The 27,137-nt window shown below is 29.6% G+C and overlaps 1 protein-coding gene and 1 pseudogene across 10 annotated transcripts; both read left to right on the top strand.

The window, feature by feature from the left end:
* Window positions 1-8,498: 8,498 nt before the first annotated feature.
* LOC111286995 (F-box/kelch-repeat protein At1g26930 pseudogene) lies at window positions 8,499-13,899 on the top strand (annotated as a pseudogene). Of its 9 annotated transcripts, none has more exons than XR_016341854.1 (3): window positions 8,499-8,864; window positions 9,393-11,473; window positions 13,881-13,899. The product of XR_016341854.1 is annotated as an F-box/kelch-repeat protein At1g26930 pseudogene, transcript variant X8 (transcript). The 9 variants fall into 9 exon arrangements; XR_016341855.1 differs by lacking the exon at window positions 13,881-13,899 and adding an exon at window positions 12,461-13,213; XR_016341851.1 differs by lacking the exon at window positions 13,881-13,899 and adding an exon at window positions 12,445-13,213.
* A 10,937-nt stretch (window positions 13,900-24,836) lies between these two features.
* Window positions 24,837-26,101, top strand: LOC149519399 (uncharacterized). The gene has a single exon (XM_089760149.1). The coding sequence runs from the start codon at window positions 25,304-25,306 to the stop codon at window positions 25,886-25,888; it is 585 nt and encodes a 194-aa protein (XP_089616275.1). The 5' UTR covers window positions 24,837-25,303; the 3' UTR covers window positions 25,889-26,101.
* Window positions 26,102-27,137: the final 1,036 nt, after the last annotated feature.

Below are 27,137 nucleotides of genomic sequence, written 5' to 3'. Positions count from 1 at the left end.
TTAAAAATAAATAGATGAGAAAGGAAACCTAAAGGCAATGCATGACAAGTGAACCTATAAGATGATTGATTGGAAATTAACAAAAAATTGATTCAATCGATAAGTTCGAGTCATTTTCGTATAAATAGTTCTAAGTTTGAATCTTAATTAAGATTTTATTGACATTAATGTCAAATACACCATTCCTATTAGATATAATATATTGTTTTTTAAGGGAGGTTGAATAATTTATTTATTTTAAATTTTATGTAAAAGAATCATATAATTGTGGGAAATTACAAAAAAAAAATGCAGAAGAAAAAGTGGGTCCCGTCCCCAACTAATCAATCCATCCATTGGCAAACTACCCTAAATAAACTAAGAAAAAATAAAGGAAAAATAAACGAATTTCCATTGACAAGTGCCCCATACATGAACATTCAATATTCTTTCATAGAAACAAGCCATCGAAAGAATATTAATACAAGAAACCATTCTTACAATAACATGAACCAAATCCAACTCACACACCTAAAGATTCTTCCCCACTTTATATATATATATATATATATATATATATATATATATATATATTACTATTACTATTACTATTACTATTACTATTACAAAGCAAATGCCATGATTAAGAGAGGCCACTCATTTTAGGCTGCAAGATTGGAATAATCAATCCTCTCACTTCTTTTAGCATTTTTTTTTTTGGGGGGGGGGGGGGGGGGGGGAGGTGCTTAGGAAATGTCAATTCTAATTTGATTTAACCAATGTTCCAAGTTATGTGTCATTAATAGGAAGAAAAGCATATAATCCTTTGGCTTTTTTACAAGTGATGAAAGCTAGGCAAATGCCATGCTAAGATTGAAAATTCGAAAGATGCTTTTATAAAAAATATATATATATACATTTTTTTTAATTTAAAATTAATTTAATTAGTTCATACAATTATTTTTAAATTTAATTTACATTTTAAAATAGCAAAGTTGTTGTCGTGGACATAATTGTTTTTAGATTGGGTACTTTTATTCTCGTTTAATTTTTAATTTTTTTCTTTAACAAAGTCGGATTGCTTTGGTTATGCAAAATACACGGATTTCTTGTTCCCGTCTTTATTATGAATGAAGACGACATAAGGTCAAGATTAATTATCATCTGGCATAGAAGGAAGAAGGTGTTTGCATATCAAAAATCAAAAGAAAAATTAAAAAAAAAAAAAAATCCTCTTAAGCTTTAAGAGATGGGTTCATTTGAAGGTGACGTTTGCCTAACAATGTGTTTTCCTTGGGATAATATTCTTTCTTCAGGGAATGGAATGGAAAGGGGAGGGCACAAGAAATACGTCTCTCCTTTGCTGACCTTTCCACTTGGCTTTTTGTGCTTATTGACTTTAATTGCTCCAATCAAATTGTCCCCTTCCTTCCACCTTGTTATATTATCTCCTCCAACTCTCCCACTCCCCTGTGACTTCCTCATCAAACCCAAACTTCAAGTCCAAGATATACATATGTGTACGTTTAACTCTCCCAATTTTGTCATAATTTTCATTTTGTTTTTTCTTTTGGATTTTCAAACCCACAAGCTATCCAATTTTCAGATGAAATTGATCCCTTCAATTGATTGATAATTTGTGTATCATTATATGTTGAACGTACAACATTGATATAAAAAAAAATAACAGTTATTTCTAATTATGTTTACGTTAACTTAGGATAATTAAAAATTAGAGTTTTTGAGGGAAAAGAAGGGATGTTCAATTTCCTTTTCTTTTCTCTCCTTTATTAAAATGTAAATGATAAACCAAATAAAGGAAAAGTTTTCTTATTTCCCTTGCTTTCTTTTCCTTTTCCTCACCTTCCCTCAATCCAAATATAATGTTAAATACAATTAAATATAATATAAGATAATTATCATCATATTCTATTTATTATCTTGTGCACTAAATATGATCTAAATGTACTAGATTGATATAAAAAATTCATCTTTAAAATTATTAGGTAAAAAAATTAAATTCAGATAAATTTTCAAACACATTTGATTGTATTAAAAAAATAACAGTTAATTATTTCTAATTATGTTAAAATGTCAAGCATGCATGAATAATTGCCACATCACAACTAACTTCACTGCTAATTGCCAAAGAAATTGGCCTCTTTTCCCATTCTTAATATTATTATCTCTATTAATAGAAAAAGATCAATGAAAATAAAAGAGCAAGATGGAGAGCTAATTAATTACAAATTATAATAAAAGAAAAGTGGTGAGGAAACATTCTTTTAAGGCTCTTTTAAAATCTATGCTTTTTTTTTCCTTTTTAAGATCAATAACCTAAAACCCAAGTTATAAAATTAATGATAAAGAGAATCTTTTTGTTATTTTAATTGATGTGGGTGCATTGGTTTTAATCCCACTTTATGGTATTGGAATGGGACCTTTGCCAGATAAACCCTAAACTAATATGCAATTTATGTCATGTAAACTACCATACATGTCACATGGGTAGTAGCCCCCCATCCTTCCCCAAATTTCACTTCTCTTACACTCCAAAACAAGGAACAATACCCACCAACTATGACCTAAGGGGGGAGAGGAGAAAAAAAAAATTAGGGCAAAAGAAAAAGAAAACACCTTAGTTGTAAGAAAGTGACATTTTCCTTCGTTTACATTATTTGTTTGTTTATAGTAATCATCCCCTCCCACCAGTTGTCATTGTTCATCCCTCTTCCCCTTCAATAATTATTCATTAAAATATTCAAAAAATCTTTAAATTTAATCACTTTATTTAAATAAATTTTTATATTTTTATTACATTCATATAAACTATTATGCTTTTATTTGTATCCAAATAAATTTTTATTTCAAACTAACCATTGTAATTTTTTTAATTCACTTTAATCATATAAAAATTAACTTTTTATATAAGTAAAGATTTTACTTCTAGCATTTGTGATTGAGAAATTAATGTCTTATGTGCATTATGTATTATGTTAAAATTTTATTTAAATATAAATTAAAATTTAACAATTTATTTATAACAATTTAAAAATTAATAATTTATTTAAACACAAATTAAAATTTAAAACTTATTTAGATATAATAAAAATAGAAAATTCAAAAACTTTTTTTAATATTTTAGTCATAATTATTATCTCTTAGTTGCCTTTGCATTTGCTTCTTACTCACCTCCCATCATCCCCACACCCACATATGAAACTTATAAATACAAAATTTCAAGCTCATCGTACCCCAAAACATTAGAAAAGTTAGTACTATAAGAAGAGATATTATATGTGTGACAAATCGGACAAATTACGCCCACAATTCTTTTCATAACTAGATTACGCATTAACTATTGCCATGACTCCTTTTAATTATTGTATGTTTTATTACCATATCATCCTTTAAAAATGTAAAACAAAATAAAATAAAATAAATACGAATAATATTTAATTGAAATATATTTTAAATTTTTCATTTAATTTTTAAAAATTATTACTTAAAAATCGAGCCCATAATTTTCACAATTTTTAGAATAAAATTTGAAGTCAATGGAGTGGATTTTTTTGGGCTTAAAATCAAAGTTAAGTGTGTGGGTGTGTTTAATGAGTCGCAATTAGCTAGTAATTTAGCACCTTTCTCACCGTCCAATAATGCTTCACATGAACACATGTCTTCAGACAAGTGAACAACACGTGGCAACGAAAGATTGGATTGAAGGGTTGCCTCGGTTCATGAATTAGTGCACGCCAGAATCTTTTTTGTGGGTTTTGGAGAGGATAGTGGGAGTTGTTTGGCTTTGAAGTTCTTTTTTTTTTTTTTTTTAATTGTGTATTCTACATATTTATATTTTCATTATGATTTTTTAAAGCCTTTAAACATGATGTTTGCACGTGGCCATGTTTTACAATTTTTACTTTTATTTTTTATTTAAATAAAAATTTTTATTAAATTTAATTTTTGCTATGAAGTCCTCTCCTTTATGTGCTATTTGAAAATTCCACCCCACTTTTTACCCCTTTTAACCTCTTTGCCATCTTTTTCAAGTGAAAACTTTCCCAAGCAAGGTTAATGTAACTCTCCCATCCAATTGTGTTCCATCCTATATTATCCTTAGATAGTTACTTTAATCATTCCAATGGTATCAACTTTGTGATAGACCGTTGAAAATGGCCCAAATTTTGAAGATTTTTTTTGTACTTAAAATTATTAAAGATTAATTTTTATCACTAGAATTAAGAGTATAATATTTTACTGGAACACTAATATTTGTTAATTTTGACAATTACCAAGACTAAGTAAAAGAAGATCAAATAAGTTTCATATCTTATTGTAGTTTGCCTTTTTTTTTTTTATTATTCGAATTGATTTTTTAGTGCTGGGGCATGATCATGATCTTATTGACAAGTTATTCAAACTAGAATACTAATTCATATATGTTTGGTATCCAAATTAAATTCATGAATAATTATAAAATTTGGGTCAAAAACATTTAAAAAAAAAACCGAAAATCAAATTTGAAATTCTAGTTTTACCAACAATAATGTAGAAGAAAAACCATTTGATTAATAAATTTAACTATTGTCAATTAGGTTCTTATTATAGTGATAAATCAAAAGGCACTAACGCTAGGGTGTTGATTCAATAATTATAAAGGAATAAAACATAAATAAATCTTCAAATTTTACTCAAAATGAAAATAAATCTTCTATCTTTTATTTTATGAAATTAAAATTATTAACTTTTAATTCAACAAATATTAGTTAAAAATTTAAAATTTAATTTAATTAATTCATATAATTATTTTTAAAATATAATATTTAACATATTAAAAATTTAAAATTTAACAACTACAATAGTTTCTTTTATACCCAAATTACAACTTATTTTATAAAAAACAAATATCAACCAAATCATTAAATTTTTTTATTAATCAACCCCATGCAAGACCCAACCTTATTTTATTACCCTTGATCATGCTCTACCTAGTTTTACTACAAAAAATCAAAACTTATACTATATAATTATAATTATAATATAATAATAATTATTAAAGTGATTATAATGATAAAGAGACGAATCATCATCATCATTATCGTTTTACACTAAAATATGTTCAAGTTGGAAGCATATGCCGGCACAGACGGACATTCTCCCATATATACTTTTCTTATATTTTCTTCCCATAGCCAAGTGTTGGTGGCGGCCCTTCATTAAAAAGAAAACAAAAGTGCAGGGGCTGTATTTTATTTTTACACTCAAAATAAAAACGTTATCATCCACTTAGAGCGTCCCATGTGCGCCGACACGTGGCCCGTTTTTCTAGATCGATGTCTTTGCCTTTCAATGGTCGCGCGCTTACCCCAAAAAAAATCTATCATCGGCACGTGTGTACACGTGTGTGTGCGTGTTTTAGCTTTTTTTAGTTTTTACTCTTTCCTTTCTTCAGTCACGTGCGCCGCACGAGCCACTCGTTGGTTTCCTTCGACGGTCCTCCTCGACGACGCCGTCAAAGTCATACACGCAAAAACACAACGGTCCAAAATTCGGAAACTAATGGCTAATCTTATAAAAATTAAAATATATATAAACCCGAAGCCACCCCTCATTAAATCTGAATTCCATGGCTAAAATAGTCATTTCGTTCTCTGCCGATGACATTGCCCACAATTAGAAGGAACAAAATTCTCACCCTTGCCATTTATATCAACCAAAATTATTAAAATATTTGACGGGCGGGGAAAAAGTTAAAAAAAAAAAGAAAATATTAACAAAAAGGTCAAAACTCGTGATCCAGCGGGTGATTTTGAGCCGTTTAATGTGAACGGTGAGCGAGGAAAAAAGTCGGTGTGGGACCACTCAAAACCAACCTTGACGGTTTAGAGCCACATCGACCACCAACGAGCTGACTCAGAAACGAATACAGCTAGATTTTGCTTTACCTTTTTTTAAATAAATAAATTTATTTCTTGGCTTTTTTTATTTTTTTTAATATTAATAAAATTATTATATATTTTTTTCTTGTTTGGTGATTGGCGTGGGATGAGACTGAATGAGGATAGTGGTCACTTTCATTATCTGATGGAGTATTTGACACAGCCAACATCCATCTTATTCATCAATCTGATTTTAAAAGGAAGATAAATTAAATTAATCAAATTAATTGAAACGTGATTAAAATTGACCTCGTCTCATCACATCATCAACATTACCCCCCCCCCCAAGCCAGCTGGGCCGTGTTTCAAAACGCGGAGCTCCATAATTCCAAATTACATTGTTGCTCCTTTAAAATGTCGGGATGCTTTGATTTGGCAAGGGGTTGTTTGGGTAAGCGAAAGTCCTTTCTGTTTTTGAATAGCTAAGAGGCGCATTCTTTAATCAAATATAAACAGCGTTACTCAGGACCAAAGAAGGAGTCAAATTGATTATTATCAGATTTGACCAAACACAAGCAGTAGATTTTTTTGGCCTTTGTTCAATTGACTGCTGTTGGAATGTTTTTATGATTTGATCAAATTCTTTGTTTTTTTTTTTTTTTCATTTTATGCAAATAGACCAAAATTTTTTTATAGATCTCCGTAGATCTCAACATGTATTAAAAAAATATTTGAATTGAAGTATTAAAATTATTAATTATTTGTTTCAATTGAGAGAATATAAAGGTGAAAAAATTAAAAAATTAATTCAATATTATAATATTGAATGCTATTCGAATTATTTTTTTATATTTAATTTAGATCAAATTTAAAATTTATATATATATATATTAAATTTTGATTGAATTTTGAATCAAGATATTAAAATTTTAAAAAATTAAATTGAATTGAATTATACATTTTTATTAATTTTTTATATTCTAAAAATTTTTATAAAATAAACTAATTTTTTTATACATAAATTTATTTAAATATATGTAAAATTTTATTAAAATAATATATAAAAATAAAAAAATCAATTTTAAAAATCAATTAACTAAATTAAATGGAATTGATAAAATTTATTTATAATCAAATTAAATTATAATATTACATATTACTTAAAAAATTAAACTAAATTTAATTTGATTTAAAATATTATCTCCCTAGGAGAAGGATTAGAGAAAATTTAAAAATTTGTTTGATTCGGAAAATAAAGAAAAGTGGCCGAAGGGGGGGGTGGGAGTGATAATTATTTTTGAAGGTTTTTGTAGGCAGGAAAGTGCGAAGCGACCCCTATCCCTAACCTACAAATTATAGTATGTATAATTAAAAGTTGAAATGATTATTGAGAATCTTGGCACAGCGAAAGTTGTTGAAAATATGATCTTATTAATTAATTAATTGAGATTTTTCCTTTTTTTTTTTTTTTCTCTCTCTCTCTTCCCAATAGGGAAGCAAAGAAGAAAGTATGCCAAACGCGACTGCCAGCTTTGCCAGGCATGCTGCTCAGTGCCAGGTGATTAATTGTCATTTTATTGTCACACGTTTAAGGGTCTTTTATTTATGTATATGATAAAATTAATTTAAATAAAAAATTAAAAAAATAATAATAAAATTAATTATTATATCAAATATATATACCTAATGACGGTCCATTATTATCAACTTATTTAATTCTTTTGGATTCGAAAGATAATTTGAGAGTTATAAGTCCACATACATCAATATCAATCCAATCAAGTTGTCTAACCCTATCATGCCGGACCCAAGAAAAAATATATGTACCGTATAATAGTTTGAAAATTCAACTATTGAATAGTAAATAATGTATATCAATAATTTAGTTTTGTCGTCAACATTTTCTATTTTTGGATATATATATAATTCGTATTTGATAATATAAATAAATAATATTTTATGTATATTATAATAAAAAATTTAAGAATAAAACTTTAATATATTATTTTCAAATTATTTCAAGCTTCTACTAAGATAAAATCACAATTTAAAAATAATGAAAGAAATTTTAGGTTTTAATTTTTATTTATAGCTTTTTTTTTCACTTAATGAACTATAATTTAGCAAATTGAGCAGTCAAATCAGGAAAGTCAGTGATAATTATGATTATGGTTCGGATTATGATAATGGATAATGTTAATGTGTAATTGACTAGTCAATTGGATAATTACTTAATTAGTCTTAACCTTTAATATTTTTCCCAAAAATGATTGCACTTAACGCCCCTGGTTCCTGTACCGCAGGGAATCAAAACTCCACTAACGGAAGCTGGCAAGGAAGAGGAAATTGACCAGCCGATTATTCGGGCGTTATAACAGTAGAAGACATTGGGATAACGGAGTCTTCTTTCTCTCTCAAAAACTTAAAAAATGAAGTAAAAGAGAGGGACAGTTTTTATTCTATCGCGATATCGCACTAGTCAACACGTGTCTCAACCGGCGCTTCCGGTGACCGGTTGTTTACTCTATTTCGTGGACCCCACAACCACCACCGCCACGCCACGCCACGCCACGCCCCTCTACCCTTGTCCGCACCACCACCTCCCTCCCAGTATATATGTTTTTAATTACACTCCAAAAACAAACAAAACTCAAACAAAAAAAATATTATTTTAATTTTAATTTCATAAAACTTTTTTTTTTTTTTTGGGAGAGAGAAGGGGGAGGGGGAGTCTTAAAGATTTTGCTGGCAAGCCAAAAACCAAAGCTCCCTCCGATTTGCAGAGAGAATCCAAAGGACAAACAGGCAGCCTATAGAGAAACAGAATACCCAAAAAAGGAAAAAATTAAACGAAGAAACAACGAGAACGCGAAGAACAGAAACAGCAAATCCAAAGGAACCAACAAAAACGAAAGAAAAAAAAAGAGAGACAAACAGTGTCTTAATTTTTGACAGAAAAAAAAAAACCAATTCCAATTCCAATTCTTCTTAGTTATCCAATCAGTAAGTCTCTCTCAACATTATTATTATCATTAGAAACCTTCTCTTTCTCTGTCACTTCTTTCCACTTTATGTTTTAAGTTTTTAATCAGTTTGTGTTTCTGCTGATTAGTGAAATGAGATAAATGAAATGATAAACAGATCTAGCAGTTCATTTTTTTGGGTTCGTGTTTATGTTCATTGAAATTCTGAGATCTGGTACTTATTTCTCCTCAGCTCGTTTGATCGTGAATTCTCTTTTTCTTTTATTTTTTATTTTTTATTTTTATTTATTTTTTCATAATCAATACAGGCCAGAGAAAAGAATTGCCTCTGAAAATTCGTTTTTTTTTCTCAGTAAAACTCAAATTGGATCGTCGTTTTATTGGATTCAGATTTCTGTTTGGTTTTATTTAGATTTCAGTTTATTTTATCGTTTTGAATACAATAATTGAAACTGTTGGTGATTTTTGTTTCTTGAATAGGTTGAATGTGTTATTAATCTTGACTGCGTTTTGAAATTTCCCATTGTTAATTTGGGATTTTTGCCAGTTTGAAATCGGAAGGGGGGGCAAAAGAGTCATGGTGGAGAACCGACCCTGCGAGTCGTGTTTGGTGTTTGCAAGCTCTTGTCAACAAGAAACCAAGTCGGGTTACAAGTACAATGGGAAGCGTCCACTGGAATTCGCCGAATCCGATGGTTGTTGTCGAGAAACCAAGTTGTCTAAGCAATCTTCCGATGATTCCTCCAGCGACGATAACGATACTAATACTTCTTCCCCACAAGAGTCACGTGACCTCCTTCTGCCTGATTCACGTGATCAATCCGACGATGATAGTAAGCAATCTGATTCTTCTTCGGATTTGGATTCTTCACTTATGCAGTGCTACCCCATTGGACTAAGCAAAACAGATCTGAATAACCAATCAGATGATGACAGCCTGTCGGATTCTATGGAGGAATCACCGGAGGAACGGTCTGAGGAAGACGATGATGATAATGATGATAACGGCTTTTTGGATTCTCCCGAGGAGGAGGAGGAGAGGGAGGAAGGGGATGGATACCAGAGACATGCTGGTGATGATGATGATAATAACTTTTTAGATTCTCCTGAGGAGGAGGAGGAGGAGGAGGAGGAGAGGGAGGAAGGGAATGGATACAGGAGGCATGCTGGTGATGATGATGATGATAACAACGGCTTTTTGGATTCTCCTGAGGAGGAGGAGAGGGAGGAAGTGAATGGATACAGGAGGCATGTTGGTGATGATGATGTTAATGATTTTTTGGATGATGACGGCTTTTTGGATTTTCCTGAGGAGGAGGGGGAGGAAGGAAATGGATACCGGAGACATGCTGGTGATGATGATGATACCGGCTTTTCGGATTCTCTTGAGGAGGAGGAGGAGGAGGGGGAGGAAGGGGATGGATACTGGAGACATGCTGGTGATTCCTCGTCAGATTTGGATGAGCTAATCCAACCAATTGGGAGAGACAACTCCATCAGTTGTCTAATTAAGTGCTCAAGGTCTGATTATCGTTCCATTGCCTGTTTGAACCGGAGTTTTCGTTCCCTAATTAGGAGTGGAGAGATCTATAAGTTGAGGAGGCAGAATAGTGTGATTGAACATTGGGTTTACTTTTCTCGTCAACTCCTTCAATGGGAGGCATTTGATCCAATTCGAGATAGGTGGATGAATTTGCCAAGTATGCCTCCCAATGAATGTTTCATTTTTTCTGATAAGGAATCCTTGGCTGTGGGAACTGAGTTGCTTGTATTTGGGAAGGAGGTGACTTCTCAGGTGATATATAGATATAGTATTTTGACGAACTCATGGACTTCTGGGACCAGTATGAATGTTCCGAGGTGTTTGTTTGGATCAGCTAGTCTTGGAGAGATTGCAATTTTAGCTGGTGGTTGTGATTCTTGTGGTAATATCCTGAGCTCTGCAGAAATGTACAATTCTGAGACTCAGAAATGGGAGACTCTCCCAAGCATGAATAAGCCGAGGAAGATGTGTAGTGGGGTATTTATGGATAAGAAATTCTATGTAATTGGGGGAATCAGAGGAGTGGGGAATGATGCACAGGTTCTCACTTGTGGTGAGGAGTATGATTTAGAGACAAGAAAGTGGACTGAAATCCCTAACATGGCTCCTGGAACGAGTGGATTATTCAGTCAGCCTGCGGTGCCGGCAGCTGGAGCACCCCCTCTGGTTGCAGTAGTAAATAATCAATTGTATGCTGCTGATCATGCTGACATGGAGGTAAAGAAGTATGATAAGGAGAGCAAATCATGGTTGGCTATTGGAAGATTGCCTGATAGAGCAGTTTCAATGAATGGTTGGGGTCTTGCATTCAGAGCATGTGGAGATCGCCTTATAGTGATTGGTGGACCTGGGGCTTTGGGTGAAGGTTTTATAGAGGTCAATTCATGGGTTCCAAGCGAAGGGCCTCCAGAATGGAACTTGCTTGCCAGAAGGCGATCGGGTAACTTTGTGTATAATTGTGCTGTGATGGGATGCTAAGAGATGGGTTTTGGTGGCATCATGTGCAGTGGAATGGTGCCGCACTGCCACTGGGGTTTACATGATTGGTTTCTCCTTCAACACAGAATTCTGATTTCTTGCTAATGGTAATTTCCCCTTATTTTTTATATCTTTTCCCTTTTGGATGGGGGATGATGGGGAAGAGTTTCAGATTTTACTCAAGATTCAATAGAATGTTTTATTGATAGGACATCTTGAGTTTTTATTTCCTTTTTCAAACTTCATTCAAAATTGCTTCCATTAAATTTGTGTCTTCCCCCGTTTTCAGTGACATGAGAACTTGCAAAGGATGGCGTCTTGTAGCACAGGAATAGATTTAATAATTTGAAGTACCAACACATTGGTAGGTTGCTATTAGAGTTTGTTGAAGCTTTTTTAAGAACACAGAACTAGTCATATGGGTTTCTTCATCCTTAGTTTTCTTGGAATTGTCTTTAATGGAGGAAATAAGTTCTGGAGGTTGTTAGCTTGGATGTTGGCTGATGTACTGATTACATTGATCATTGCAATTGATGGGCTTACTTATTCCCAGATTTTTTTCTTATGTACACTTTGGAATCATTTATTGTTTCTAATTGCTCTATTTGCAATAGTCCCCAATTCATAAGTTGTTTTATTTTCCCCATACCTTCCCATAATTAGCCTGATATATTGAATGGTGTTGATGACTCTTATTCCTTTCAACTGTTTCACAAGCATGGAATTTTTACAAGTTGTAAACGTAGGTTTCTTTTTCACTTGGACAAGTTGATAAATAGAATTACATTCATATAATTATGATTTGCCATGGTATAATTACTAATTGAAAACTTGTTCATTCTTCAATTTAACTGTTCAGTCCTGTTTATATGTTTCTTTTCTTAAGGCAATACTGAATATAAAAGTGCAAGCTAGGTGGATGGTTTTTCTTGCTTCTTAAACTTGTAAGAATGATATTGTGTAATAAATCAGATTTGAAATAGTAAATTGTCCTTTTAAATATCATTCTGCATATAAAGTTGAAAGCATCAGCCAGTCAACCTGATGTTGTTAATGATAAATATTGATATTTGCTTAGGGTTGGACAATTTCAGTATTCTATTTCAGTGGATGCTACCAGCCTTGTTCTTCGTAAATATACCGTTAGCATGGCGACAATCTATTGTATGAAACATCTCTATGGAGTTAAGAGCATGCTCTGCAATGACAGAAAATCTCAGTGTTCATGGCTTTAGGAAGACCGCATGTGTCAAAGAATATGTCATAAAGCGTCTCATAGTATCAAGGTTTTCAGCAAATATCAAGGTTTCACTTGGTGTTGTGAACCTACAAAGAAGTAAACCAGCAATAATAGCATTAGATACAGTATGATAACTGATCAACTGCAAATTTGACATTTCTCCCATGATATTCTTTTTGGGAGTGGCTGCAAAGGAAGTATTTTTTAGATGCTAGGTTTCCAAAAAACTATTTTATTTATCTATAAAGCAATATATATGTATCTATTCAAGGGAATCGCGAAACATTGTTCTTCCTTTACATAGAGAGTCTCATAGGATCTAACTCTTGGCTTTTGTGTGGTTGATACTAGATATAGGAGGTCATTATAATTGTCTGGGCTTACAGGATGACATACTTAGTCTCTCTGTATGCATGTGTTTGTGTGCTTTCTTTTTTTCTGCTCTATACTTGGGAATATGGCGTATCTTATCTATGTTAGTTTACTTTGAAAACGAGTTTTTTTTTTTTACTGTGCATATATGTTTGGATATGTCTTTGAAACCAGAGAACTTAGCTGAGGAAAATTTTGCAATGCCTGCTATCCTGTTTGGCCTGTGTTTTTGTAACAGTTCCCTTTACCATTTTTTTTCCTGCTGTATATAATCCAATTCACACTCCGATTTCAATCAGTCCCGCGAAATTCTATTAAATTCTCTTTCTCCTGTTGCTGTTTTCTGTGTGCTGACACATACTAAAATCAGTTGGTGGTCCTGTATCTTTAGTTATAATTTTTCTGTACAATTTTATAGTCCTCTTGTCATCTTTATCATTGGGGACTTTTTGTGTTGTGCCTCAATAGTGTAGGGTTTTCTTTCTTTATTAGTTGGGAAGAATAAAAAAAATCAAATATTATATTCTAAAAAGATTACCAATTATTTATATCTATGGAATAGGAAGTATATGGACGTTGAATCGTCCATTTAATTATGAATATAGTGAGGCCATGTAACTACAGGGATTATTAAGCAAATAATCTGTGTCCATTTATTAAAATCAAGCTGCTGCACAATAGGGACAATGTAGAGAAGTTTGGTAAGCAGGAAAAACCACACCCCCTTCTGCAAAATAAGTTACTATTGAGAATGAGCTTATCTGCTTCTGTCTGTATGCTTCAACCCATAGTGGTTTTGAATTTACTCTTTCTAGTCTTTTTCATTTGCTAGAATTTAAACTAGCCACTGAGTATCTGGAAATATAGAGTTGAGAGAGCTTCGTTTTTTTTCATTTGATTAGCTCATATGGAAGAGGAAAGTGCTGCATGTGCGGCCTTAGGCTCCCGGCACGTGACACTTGCATCTGGTTTGCCTTGCTCTGTTCAGTGATGCACCCCTTTTTATTTGGAGCTTTGGTGATGCTTGTGATTCTTAATTTCCATTTTATGGTTTTTTGTCTTGTGAATATTCTAAAACCAAATTTCTGCTTCAGTTTTTAGAAATCTGTAGGTATTAATTTTTGTCCCCAGTAGCAGCATTTGTCAATCAGTTGCCAGAATGAACTTATTTTGCAGTCTACCCATCCTTTTTTTTTTTTTTTTTTGAGTTTTTAACTGTGCTGTTAGTCTATTACTAAAGGCCCTTGGTTTATGCTGGCAAGTCTGACCCCCTGGAACTTGCCCTGGACCATGTGGGCTTCAGAATCTTTGATTGGCTCATCATCATGAAGCCATTGGCCTGCCTCTCAAGGTTCAGGCACTTAGGCCTACCAATATCATTTTTTAAGGGAAAGCAGGTAAATCTTGCTGTACTTCTGATATGAGCATATAAAATGTGAATAAATTCAACAAATATTCAGCTACGCACGTGTTTGAATTGATTGTACAATGCTCTGCTTAAATCCCAATGAAGTAATTTTGTTTCTCAGACTAAACTCCATAGAGAACCCCTTAAAACCTAGTCATCAGTTACTGTCCTTTGGTTGTGTTATGGTATGGAAGAATGTTTGTACTCTTTTAAGACAGTGAATAAGTGTCTTCAATGCATGTAAATGCAATGACAGATAGCCGAAAACAATGTGTTTGGTGGTATTTATTTTGGACAATCTCAATTTTTTTTTTTTTTTTAAATGCAAAGTGCGTGTATTTTTCCCAAGTGAGTGGTCCTGGGTTTCTCTCACTCTACTCCAAAAAGCTCACTGAGAAATCAAATTTATAGCTACTTTTTGCAAGTAATAATGGTTTTGCTACTTCTTGTTGCCAATGCTGTAAATTTCAGAGAGGACATGGATTTATGGGCTGTAAAAACTAAAACCCAGCTCAGATTTTCTTATGTTTTTCACTGCAACTCCATTGATTGGAAAGAATTACCTGTTACCTTTGGGTTCACAAATTGGGTTTAGGCTGGGAAACAAGTACTATCTTTTTCAACTACAAAATCCAATCCATATTTACTAGGGGCTCGTATCAAATCCAGGGCTGAAAACAGTGAATCCTGCTATCTTTTCAAGATTAGAAAGAAAATCCCACCCCATTTTCTTGACTTTGAAAAAAAATAAATTTAATGATTCATGTATTAATATCATATAAAATATTAAAATTTATATATTAATATTTTATTTTATATAAAATTTATATGTTATAATTTATATCGATATAAAAAAATAAAATATATTTTTTAATTTTATTAAATTTATAAATTATTATTATTAATTTTTTAAATTATATTATTTTTATATTTTTATTTATATTATATTTATATCATATTATCATCGTAATACTATATCATAATTTGCTTTTAAAAAAAAAAAAACAGTAAATGGAGTTTTTTTATGCTTTTTTTTTTCTATGAAATTTCCCTCTTATAAACCCCACAACTTTCATTTTCAAGCCTTCATATCTAAATTTTCTTTGCTCTAGGCTTTGGCATAGGGCTGGCTGGAACTAATGGCTGTAATCAAAATGTTTGTCCTTTAAACAAATAAGAATGACAATTGGGAAAGCTGCCAATGGACCAGAGCTATGAGAGTTCGAAAGGGTGAGTTTCCCAAAGAACACATGAGTGTCCTTTCTTCAAGGATTCTGTTAGAATTAATTGCTACACCCACGGTTGGTGGGGCAATTGTCCAACATATAGGACAGTTTAAGTGCTTAAAAAATTCTGTAGCCGACACTTATTGTAGTCGTTAATTCTATAGAATTATCCAAGATATTTTCAAATTATACATTTGCTTTTAAAATAATATATTAAATTATCAATTAGGATTGAATTTTTGTGAAAATTTTAATTAATGCATCAAATTGATGTAAAAAATATAATTTTAAAATCGCTCAAACAAAATTAGATATAAGCAAAAAAAAAAAAATTTCGAATCACAATAAATAATTAAATTTGTCCATTTTTTTAATATTCAAGTTAATTAGATTATTAAAACATTTTTGTCCAATGCATGAATCTCATATTGTCTAAGCATATGTATACCCCTAGCTATAATAATATTATATTGAATGAGAAAATTGGCAATTTTAAAAAGAAAATTTTTACCATTCTAGTTCTTCCAAGTTCTACATCTACCCGAGAATTTTCATACTTTCTTTTGGAATTTTTCTTTTATTTGTAGCAAACTTTGAAATTGAGCAAGCTTTAAAAAGTAGTTTTATTTATTCTTTTATGCAATTGATCATCTACTCTATCAACCAATATCTGTCTCCATCAACTTTTGTGTGCTATTACTTGATCAAATTCTTGACCAAATTCTATAATGATAAGAACAATTAGGAGCCTATGTATAAATTGTATACTCCTTCAAATCCCTAATCTAAAGATTATATTTATTTATACGTGGTATCCACTATCTCTTACATATATTCTAAAACACGTAAAATAATAATTTTTCGAGTTTGAATTACAAATTTAAATGTAACAGTTTAGACATTTGATTTGTTAATAAAATATTAAAATTTTAATTTTAGGTTAATTATTATCAATTTTAAATATATATATATATATATATAAAATCAAATCAAACCCAGGTGTCAAATTATATCTCAATTCATATCTCCTAAGAATCTAAAACTGCCAAATTGCTCTTCGTTCATTAGTTTGGAGCATGTCTTTTGAATCAACACACCATTGATATCAAAATTGACCCTTCAAAAAGCCTTGGGTTTTTATTTATTTTAATTTTTTTTAAAGAGCAAATGTCTGTTTGCTTAGTGCATTTTTTTTTTTTTCTGGTGGCCCCAAGGCAAGCCCCAAGCCAGCATATAAAGTGAAAACATTAGTGGCAATTAGTGGGGGATTGAAATTCCTTTTGATGCCTTAATAATAATGGATATGAATTATGTCCATCCTCCACTAATTTGCAACAACAAAAAAGAAAGGTGGGTTTCATTTCTTTGTCTCCCTCAAAACCATCACTCTATCAAGGAACATTATTGAAATTTCACCCAACTATAATACAACATGATTCAATATATATATATATTTTTTAAAGTGGGTTTTAGATATGTTTATATAATTGCAGCTTAATCAAATCTTTGAATCAAATTTCTTTCTTTAAATTTGATCCCCAACTTTGGAAACAACATATACTATAGACTTTTATTAAAAAATATATAGGCACCGGCTTCCCATAGTCGGGATTAAATCTAACAATTATTTTATTAGTGTTATATAAAATATTGATAATTTATGTATTTATATCATATTTTATATAAAAATTACATATTATAATTATAAAAATATAAAATAAATATTTTGTATTTTATTAATTTTATATATAAATTTTACTAAAATTTTATATCGTATTCCATTTTTTTTTTATTGAAAGGAAGACATATCCCTTACAAAAAAAATTTTGAAAAAATTAAGATTTTTATGTTCTTATAAAATCTTCTTAGTCACTAAACCAAAATTTTTATTATTTTTATTTTATTTAATTATATCATTTTTAAATTATTAAATCTAACTAAAATTCTTGTATCTATGATTTTTCATTGCGATGGAAAGCGCATATTGATTCTGCCTTTCAATTTTTATCCATTGGTTTTTGTTTTCTCTCTAATTTTTTATGTTTTATGTCTTCGGGTAATGCTTATGAATTAAAAATATATATTTAAAGCTTTCCATTTATTTAAAAAAACATTTTTAAAACCGATTGAAAAGAGATATAAAAAAAAAAAAGTTCGAATTTAATGAAGTTGACTGGAATGATAGAGTCTGCTAATGGAAGAAAATTAAAATATTCGATTATAATATGAGGCAACAAAGTACCTTTGATTGATCGTGAGCAAAAGATTAAGGCGGCAGTTATGTTCATAATTTTTTTTTTTTAAATTTCCAAAGAGGGGAGGATTCTTAGATGATATATGCTTTATATAATTGAATTTGAATACGTTAATTATTAATTTTTTTTTATATAAGATATGTCTCAATCTGAAATAAAAAATGAGATGCAAGTATTAAGTTTAAATTTTAAATTTATTAAATATTATTTTTAAAAATATTTATATAAATTAATTAAATTAAATATTAAATTTAAATAAAATTATTACTTCATCATGCCTTCTTTAATGTTTAAATTTAATTATATTTAAATTTAATAAAATTTTAAAAATATATTTTATATTTTTATATCAATATAAATTATAACATATAATATTTATATAAAATATAATATAAATATATATAAATTTTAATATTTTATATTATACGAATACGCAAATCTCTTCCAACTTAACCATTAAGTTGTTTGTACATTGGCGTGAGCTTTGCTCCAAAGCTTTGAATGAGAAGATTGAATAATTTTTGTCATTCAAGAACAATTTTTATGGTCACATCAAATGACGTGTCTAAACTTTTTTCTTTGTTTGGCTTATTGGGTTGGGTTGATTTGAAACCGATAATACATTTGATGATAGAAATTAATCTGTGCTTGGATGTTACTTTCATTGATTTTATAATGTCAGGTGGTAGAGTCCATACCATTTTAGATAAGCAAAGAAAATAATAAAAAAAAGAAATTTGTAAAATTTTTTTATTAAAAATATTAAATATAAATTAAAATTAAAAATTAAAATCGATAAATTAATTAAATGTGTAAAATTTTAAAAATATTGATATATTTTTTAAATAAAAATTTTGATATAATTTTTATTATTAAATAAATATTTATCAAATTTAAATTATACACAATATTTTTAATAATTTTTTTATATATTATTAATTTTTACATTAAATTTTATCAATATATCAATTTAAATTTTTATTAAATCATTTTTTAAAAATAAATTTCATTTAAAAAATTTTATCTACTTGTTTATTTAAGATTACATTATTCTTATGATTATTATTAATTTTTTCTTCCAAATGAATTTGAGATAGTAGATGTGTGGACCTGTCATCTAACAATGCTAGTGCAAATGACATCATCCCAAAAGATTGAACATTTGAAAGGAAATTTTGTCGTTTAATTTGTCAGGAAATTTAAACATAGGCTAAAAATTTGCTTAGTTTCATACTTTTTCTTCAGTCCACTTGATTCTCTTCTTTATCATCCCTCATTAAAAAAAAAATTTATTTGAACCATTATTTCAACACGATTTTGAGTTGGACCCTCTTTCCTTAGGCATGTCCTTCGTGATCATATATTTTTACATAAATAGTCCAACACATATTTACTTTTTACCAAAAAAGAAAACATAATTTTAAAATTTAAATATTATCATAAAAAAATGAAACAATTAAATTAAATTTTAAAATTTTCATTTAATGCTTTTTCAAGAACAACAAATTATTTCAATTGATTACCCCAGGTTGATTATGACATATAAGCATCCTAGAAAAAAAAAATCAGACGTGAAGCTTAGCTAATCAAAAATCGATGTTTAAGGTATTTAAAGATTCAACTGTCGCCGGTAATGATCCCTTAATTGAATCATTCATTAAGCCAAACAAACATAAATATAACCCAAAAGCAAATGCAACCAAACCAGATAGTATGGTCCGTCTGCCCAGTAGTTGAGGCACATAACATAATGGAACCTTACAGCACAAAATATAGATTTTATTTAATTTTTCATTGCCTTTCGGCATGGCTTCAAGCTAAGTTTTTTTGTAAATTTTAATTATTAGATTTGATAATTTAAAATATGATATGATAATAATATTATATAAAAATAAAATATAAAAAATAATATAATTTAAAATTATAATAATTATTATATATTTAATAAAATAAAAAATTGTATTTTATATTTTTATATTAATATAAATTATAATATATAATTTTATATAAAAAAATATGAATATATAAATTTTAATATTCAAATCTATTAATCATGGTAGCGGCGACAGCTCAAACATTACAGGCACAGTGTGGTACAAATTGTTTGCAGCCCTATAATTAAATGGCCAAGCATAGGTCCATGTTGCCTGGAAGATCAAGCACTTAAAAATTAGATCCTCAGAGCCACGTGCATGGCACTTTCAAGGCATCCAACCCCTACACCAAGCTAGCTCCCACCACACCACACTCCCCGGGCCTCCTAACCCACATGGACCTCTGTTTCATGACGTTAGGCAAATTAGCACATGGGGTTGAGTGTGTTTCTTAATTTCGAGAATGGGTATTTTGTAATATATATTATAAAAAAAATTAGAATTATGAGATTATTTATTTTCAAGATCAAGGTAAGTTGTTAATTTATAAAAAAATTTATAAAATTTATAATATTTTTTTTACTTATAAATTATTTATTAACAAAAAATCATAAAAATTTAAACTTGAATGCTTCGTATTTAAATCTTAAACACTTATATTAATTTTTATTGACGGTGTTTTGTAATATACTTTGTCTTGTGAAATAAAACCTTACTCTTCATGAAAATGATTGATTGATCCTTTGGGCCCTTGAAAATATTGCTTAAGAAATTTGTTTTTTTTCTTTCTTTTGGCCATGGCTGAAGATATTTTATTTGAAAATGTGCAGAGTCATTGTTTTTCTTATCAAACAAAGAAAATGATAATAAAAAAGTAATTTTTCCTTTCACACTCTTTCTTTTCTTTCTCTTTCCTTCGTTCCAAACACAATGTAAATTACACAATTACGTCTCTCTCACTAACAAGGTTCTTAAATAAAACAAGTTTTTATGGAACTTGACGATGATCGTTCACAAGTTTTCCTTTTTTCAGTCAAATCCACATGTTTAATAATAATACCAAGAGATTTGGCAAGATCCAGCATAATCAAGACACTGCAACTTCCACAGCGGGGATGATGTGTTTCCATTTCTTAATAATATTTTATTGCAACTTCCAAGTTGGGTACTTCTAAAAAATTGAATCCCTTTTAAGAACCCTAATTCTTAATAAAATAAAACATTGCCAAAGAGATTAGGGTTCTTGATTTGTACAAAAAAATAAGCAACAAATAAAAAAAAACCTTTATATATACAAAGAATTCTTTAATTTTTAATTCGTACATGGGATCTGTATCCTTCCTCTAACAAAAATATTCAAAGTTAAAATTTTTTAAAACTTTTTAACAGGTAATTAATTAATTTTTATTGTTAACATCAACAACAACAACACATGTGATTTAGATCTCAAAACTCCATGATCAATAATGGGTTTTTCCTTTTTTGCCTTTTTAAAAAGTTCATTTGCAGTCAAGCATGAACTTTCCCTTTGATTAATTACTCTAACACTTTGATTAAAAGAAAAGAAAAAAGTGAGAAAATTTTTGTTTGATTAGTCTATATTAAAAGTAAACAAACACTTCGTTCAAAGTCATTCTCTTTTTGTAATATTAAAAGGGAAAATTAATTAGTTCGATTAGTTTTTTTCTTCTTGATTTACACGACATTATATATATTTGTTCTTGACAGAAATTTATCTAAAATTACACTTCTTACTTTTTTTGCCCTTTTTTTGCTTGATGTATAATCCAAAAAAAAATACAGAAAAAATAAAAAAGAGGGCATAAAGAAAACCCAAATAAGCCTTAGAGTAAAACACTAATATTTTTTAATTTGAAAATATAGTAAAACATTAATTAAAAGCAAAAAAAAAAAATCATACAAAGCAACTTAATCCAAATAATTATTCATAAAAACATAGTTTGAACTAAAGTTGGATTAATTCCTTGCCACCAATAGAAATGAAATAAAGAAAAAGAAGTTATCCATATATGGATATACCCAATCCTTTTCCCATTTATTCTCTTCTAAACCTCGTTTTTTTTCCCTCTTACTATATCGATATTTTTTTATACACTTTTCATACTTCAAGATATCATAAGCGATTGGATAACTTTTTTTTTTTAATTTAATAATTTAAAATATAATATAATATAATATAAAAATGATACAAACAAAAAATATAAAAATAATATGACTTAAAATTTTATAAAAATTATAAATAAGTTTAATAAAATTAAAAATTTATATTTTATATTTTTATGTTGATATGAATTATAACACGTATTTTTTATATAAAATACAATAAAAATATAATAAATTATCAAATCTACTCTTATTGTTGTTTAGTAAAATTCAAAGTCATTGAAAAAGCTAATTTGATTTTAAGATTGGCCTTAGCCTCTCGTAAGGGATAAAAGTCAATGGTCCTATAATATTAAATTTTTTTAATTGTCATTTAAAATTGGATGGCTTACTTTTAACGTTAAAAATGTTAGATGATTAATGTTCACAACATCTCATAGTGTATGCTATATCATTGAATCCACTCATGTTCTCGGATAAACAAAATTCAGTTAACGGATGCTTATAGATACTCATTAAAGATAATTAAAATACTATTTTAAAAAGGATTTTGTAGTTAATTAATTACATTTTTTAAAAATCATTTTAACCGATGTCAGTCATTAATTAATATTTTCCGAAAGAATGAATGCATCTGAACATTTAGTTCAATAAAATGCATGCATCCACTTAGTTAAAAAATTGATTATATTTTTTTTAATTAAAGAAAAAAGAATTATAGTTTGAATTTAAAATCATAAGTGGAAATTTTTTTTTTTTTTTTGGTTTGTGTATGTGTTAATGATAAGTTTTTGAAATAAGAAATAAACACACAAAGGATCCTATTGCATGTACAATCCTTCTAAACTCCACATCCATTAAAAGATAAAGTGGCTATGAGCTATATATCACCAATTGTCGTGGACAACCTCAAGTCCCCATCATCTATACCCTAAAATTGACAAATCCAAACCGCTCTACAATCCCCCAGTCTTATGTTATTGCGTGACGCTATCTCTTACCAGTCTATCTAAATCAAATTTTGATTTAATGATTGTTATTATTTAGAAAGTTAAAAGTTTAAAATCTGATTTTTTTTCTTGTTCACATGTATTTAAAAGAAAATTGTTGAGTCCATGATTAATTGATTGCAATTATACATATATAAATATTTAAAAAATTAAATCTAAACATTTGACATGAAAATATCATAGAGAGCTGGTTAATTTGTTAACATTGATGATAAAAAATCCGAATTCAAACATAAGTAATCTCTCGTTATGTTAAACAAATTATATATTTGCTTTATAATCTAAAAATTAAATAATTTTATCAATTTAAAATATAATATAATGATATGATATAAATATGATATAAAAATAATATATAAAAATGATATGATTTAAAATTTTAAAAATATTTATATATAAATTTAATAAATAAAAAATATATATTTTATATTTTTATATCGATATAAATTATTTTATAAAATTTTTATATAAAATATAATATAAATATATATATCAATATTTTATATTATATGAATTCATAAATCATTAAATATAATTTTATCTAATAAAACCAACCAAAAGTTTGGGTATAAAAAAAATTCCACTTTTGCAAAATTTTCATTGAAATGTGTATTATGATGGTTTGCAACATACATGTGAGAGGCTATGTTCATGTTTCATATGGATTGGAGTTGGAAGCAAAAATGCTTGCTTTTGCACATGAACTTAATAACTTTCCAACCAAATAATCAAAATCTTATCTGTTAGATTATGTATATGACTTCTGAAATGACAGAAACACCCTAAACTCCCTCTGCATCTGAGTATCACCTACAGCCAGTAAATGGGATTTGGTGGCATATGAGTGGCCACTTAGCCCATGAAATCAAACACTTTCCCATTTTTGTCATTTTGCATGGCCTTTTTTACCCTTTTATTTACTATTTTTAAATTATTCAAACATTATTTTTTTTAATTTGATGATAATGAATGATATTTTAAATAAAAATAATTTAATTAATCTGACAAATATTTATGGAACACCGGTGAATTTTTCTTAAAAATTTTCGTCTGCCGGTTGGTTCCCAGATGAATCTCATCAGATTCAAGAATGATATACACTGATCACCATCCACATTGATGTGCACTTACAAACCAATCTACACCGTCCGATCTCAATCAAAGGTCAGAATTCTTTCAGCCGATTGTGACAACGATTCTGGCGCAGGTACACCTTACTCTTATGTGCTAATTAACACCCACCTCAATCAATCAATTGAATGTTTAGAAAATTAATTTAAATTTGTTTTATCTAATAATTTAATAATTTAAATTCAAAATAATTGTGACCCCATCTGAATAATTCTAGTGTCATATTTGAACGATCAAACTCAAAATGTTTTCAAAAATTTTCAATTTCAAAATGACCCAAACTAAGTGATGTAATCTATCACCTCCTCGTTCAATTTTTATTTTTTAAAAATTATAACTGTTAAATTTAAATTTTAAATTTATTATATATATATCATCAAAAAAAAGTTATGCACAAATAATTTCAAATTTTGTTTTTTAAAAAATATTATATATACTTAATTAAAGTTTTTTTTTAATTTTAATTTTATTTAAAATAATTTGTTACGAACAATTTTGATATTTGTTATATTTTTTTTCATTGTAAATCTAACGTAACATTAGAATAATAAACTTGCAATCTAAATATATTATTTTATAAAAAATAAAGTGAATATATATATATTTTTTTGACTTTTTAATCAAGCATGAATATTGATATTTTTTTATTATTTTTAATTATTTAGAATTAAAAAAAAAAAAAAAGAAAAACGAAAAAAGCGGGACCATCAAACTGAAGAAAAAAAAACTTTTAAATGAGATCCGCCCCACTTGTGTAAACTATGCTTCATTATACAGACACAATACAACTCTCTCTCTCTCTCTCTCTCTCTCTCATTGGCTTTTGTCTTTATCTTTGAGCTTTCATTTTCATCCCTTTTTTTTTTCTGGGTGCTTCATTTTCATATCTTTCTTTTCAGGCTAATGTTTACCTTGACCATCAACCTTTGATTTTCCCTGGGGAACCACAAAAAGTAAATCCAACGGTTTAGAATAAAGGTAGACCAATTCATGAAAGCCAATAGTAGCCTCTGGATTATTTGCATTTTTCATTTCTTTTTACCAACCATCTCTCTCTTATACTTACTCAGTAAGAGTAGTATTTTATTTCTATTAAATATTCCTGCTTTGATTTTTCATTCATTTTGACCCGAACTCTACTTTCCTTTCCCATCTATATAATCCTTCGACCCTCCCTCTCTCTCATCATCCTAATATCTTTTGCGTAACGCTGTCTGTCTTGTGTTTCTCAAGCTTTACTTGTTTCTTTTTCTCTTTTGCTTTCTCTTCGAGGAGTGTTTCCTTCCCCTTTACTGCTATGTCTGCAACTGCAATGGCTGAGCAGACGCCTTCAAAGCGTCAAAGGGAAGAAACCCAGAGTTCAGATGAAGACCATGTTGAAGAAACAAAACGCCATAAGTCATACAACCACATACTCTCTTTGCTTGAGGCAGATGAGGATGAGCCAAACCATGACTTATCTTCTCTCATCTCAAGTTTACAACAGGAGCTCTCGTCTGACTCTGTTTTAGATGACCCTCTTTCTTGCCCAACAACCACCTTAGAAGCGGACAGAGAAAACCCTACTACAACAACAACGATAATAGCTGATGCAACCAACACCAGCACAGTCTTGGAAGACTACACCTCAGCAACTTCTTCCTTGAAAGATGAGGATAATCAGGATGATAAAGAGCGAGTTATAAGGCATTTGCTTGAAGCTTCTGATGATGAGCTTGGGATCCCAAATAGATCAGAAGATGGTGTGGGGGTTGAAGTTGTTGGGTTTGAAGAAGGATTTAACAATGGTGGAAATGGGTTTGCTTTATGTGATGGGTTATGGGAACTAGAAGATGAGGCTGCTAATTACTATACTTTATTGCAGTCTGAACTCTTCATGTAGTGAGGATAAAAATAGGACGCAGAAAGAAATGGTAGGGGTAAAAAGTAGAGAAAAGGGAAAAAAATGGGGTGTGGGAGGAAAATTTAAAAAATGAAGGCGGGTTTTTGGGTTAATTCGTTTTGAAACCTCCCTCTGTTTGAAAATATCAAAACCTTCCCTCCGTTTCTTTGTTCTTTAAAAAATTAAATTGTAGAAAAAAAGATGATTGATTCATATTTTGACCCAAAATTTTTAATCCAATGTCGATATTGCTATGGGCATCCCAACATGGACCTCTTAAAACCTAAGAACCCCCCAACTTGCTTTCATGATTCTTGACTGCAACGCCTTTAACAGTTGAATTGAAAAAGAAGAAAATAAACTTAAAGAATAGAAAGAAAAAGAAAAACATAAAAAGTACACTTAAAGCATTTACCTCTACTTCTCATCTTATTAGCTCTTTTCACTTCGAACGGTAAAAAGAGCTTTTTACATGGGACGTTAATTTCATAGTCTAGGGATGGAAACAATTTCATAAATTACTCACGGAAAATAATTATAACAATTAAAAAATGATATAATTTAAAATTTTATAAAAATATATATAAATTAATAAAAATAAAAATAGTTTTATTCAATATATTAAATTTATCCAATAATTTTTATATTTATAAAATATCTGACCCCAAACAAACGTTAACAAAGATATGAAATAGTTTACAGCCCTGCGTATTTTCATTGGATACCCTTTCATTTTTTATTCTCGGTTGAATGATCTGACTCACTCACTCGCTAACCTAAGACGTGGGCCCACGCTCCAAGGTAAAGGTAAACATTTATCAGATCCGGATGGGAACTAAGTCCTCTCTGATTGGAGGTGATTGGGTAGTTGTAACAGTCACTCTTTTCAACATTAAATTTTTTTAAAAAATAGAAATAAAATACGAAAAACTAATTAATTATTGGTCCGTGACATCGCGTGAAGCATGATGGATGATGATAAGAAATGGCGAGGCGTATGCATGAAGATTCAAAAATAATAATTAAATAAAAAAAGAGTGCAACTGGGAAGGACAAGGTGGGGCCACATGGGACAGAGAAAAAAACTCTTCTTGTCGCTGTTTTGTACAGTGATGGGACCCTTTTAGAAAAGATGGGGACCCACCACTGATGTGAGATGCTGATGGGGCTATGCATTGTTTGCCATGTCTTTTAGATAAAATCAAATAATGATGACGGATGGCATTTGGCATGGGATGTGCAAATCATG

Source organism: Durio zibethinus, chromosome 4 (assembly GCF_047325235.1).
Source record: "Durio zibethinus cultivar Kanyao isolate XHJ-2024 chromosome 4, ASM4732523v1, whole genome shotgun sequence".
In the NCBI taxonomy this organism is placed as follows: Eukaryota; Viridiplantae; Streptophyta; class Magnoliopsida; order Malvales; family Malvaceae; genus Durio; species Durio zibethinus.
Note: the sequence above shows the minus strand (reverse complement) of the source record. Positions and strands in the feature narration are given on the sequence as shown.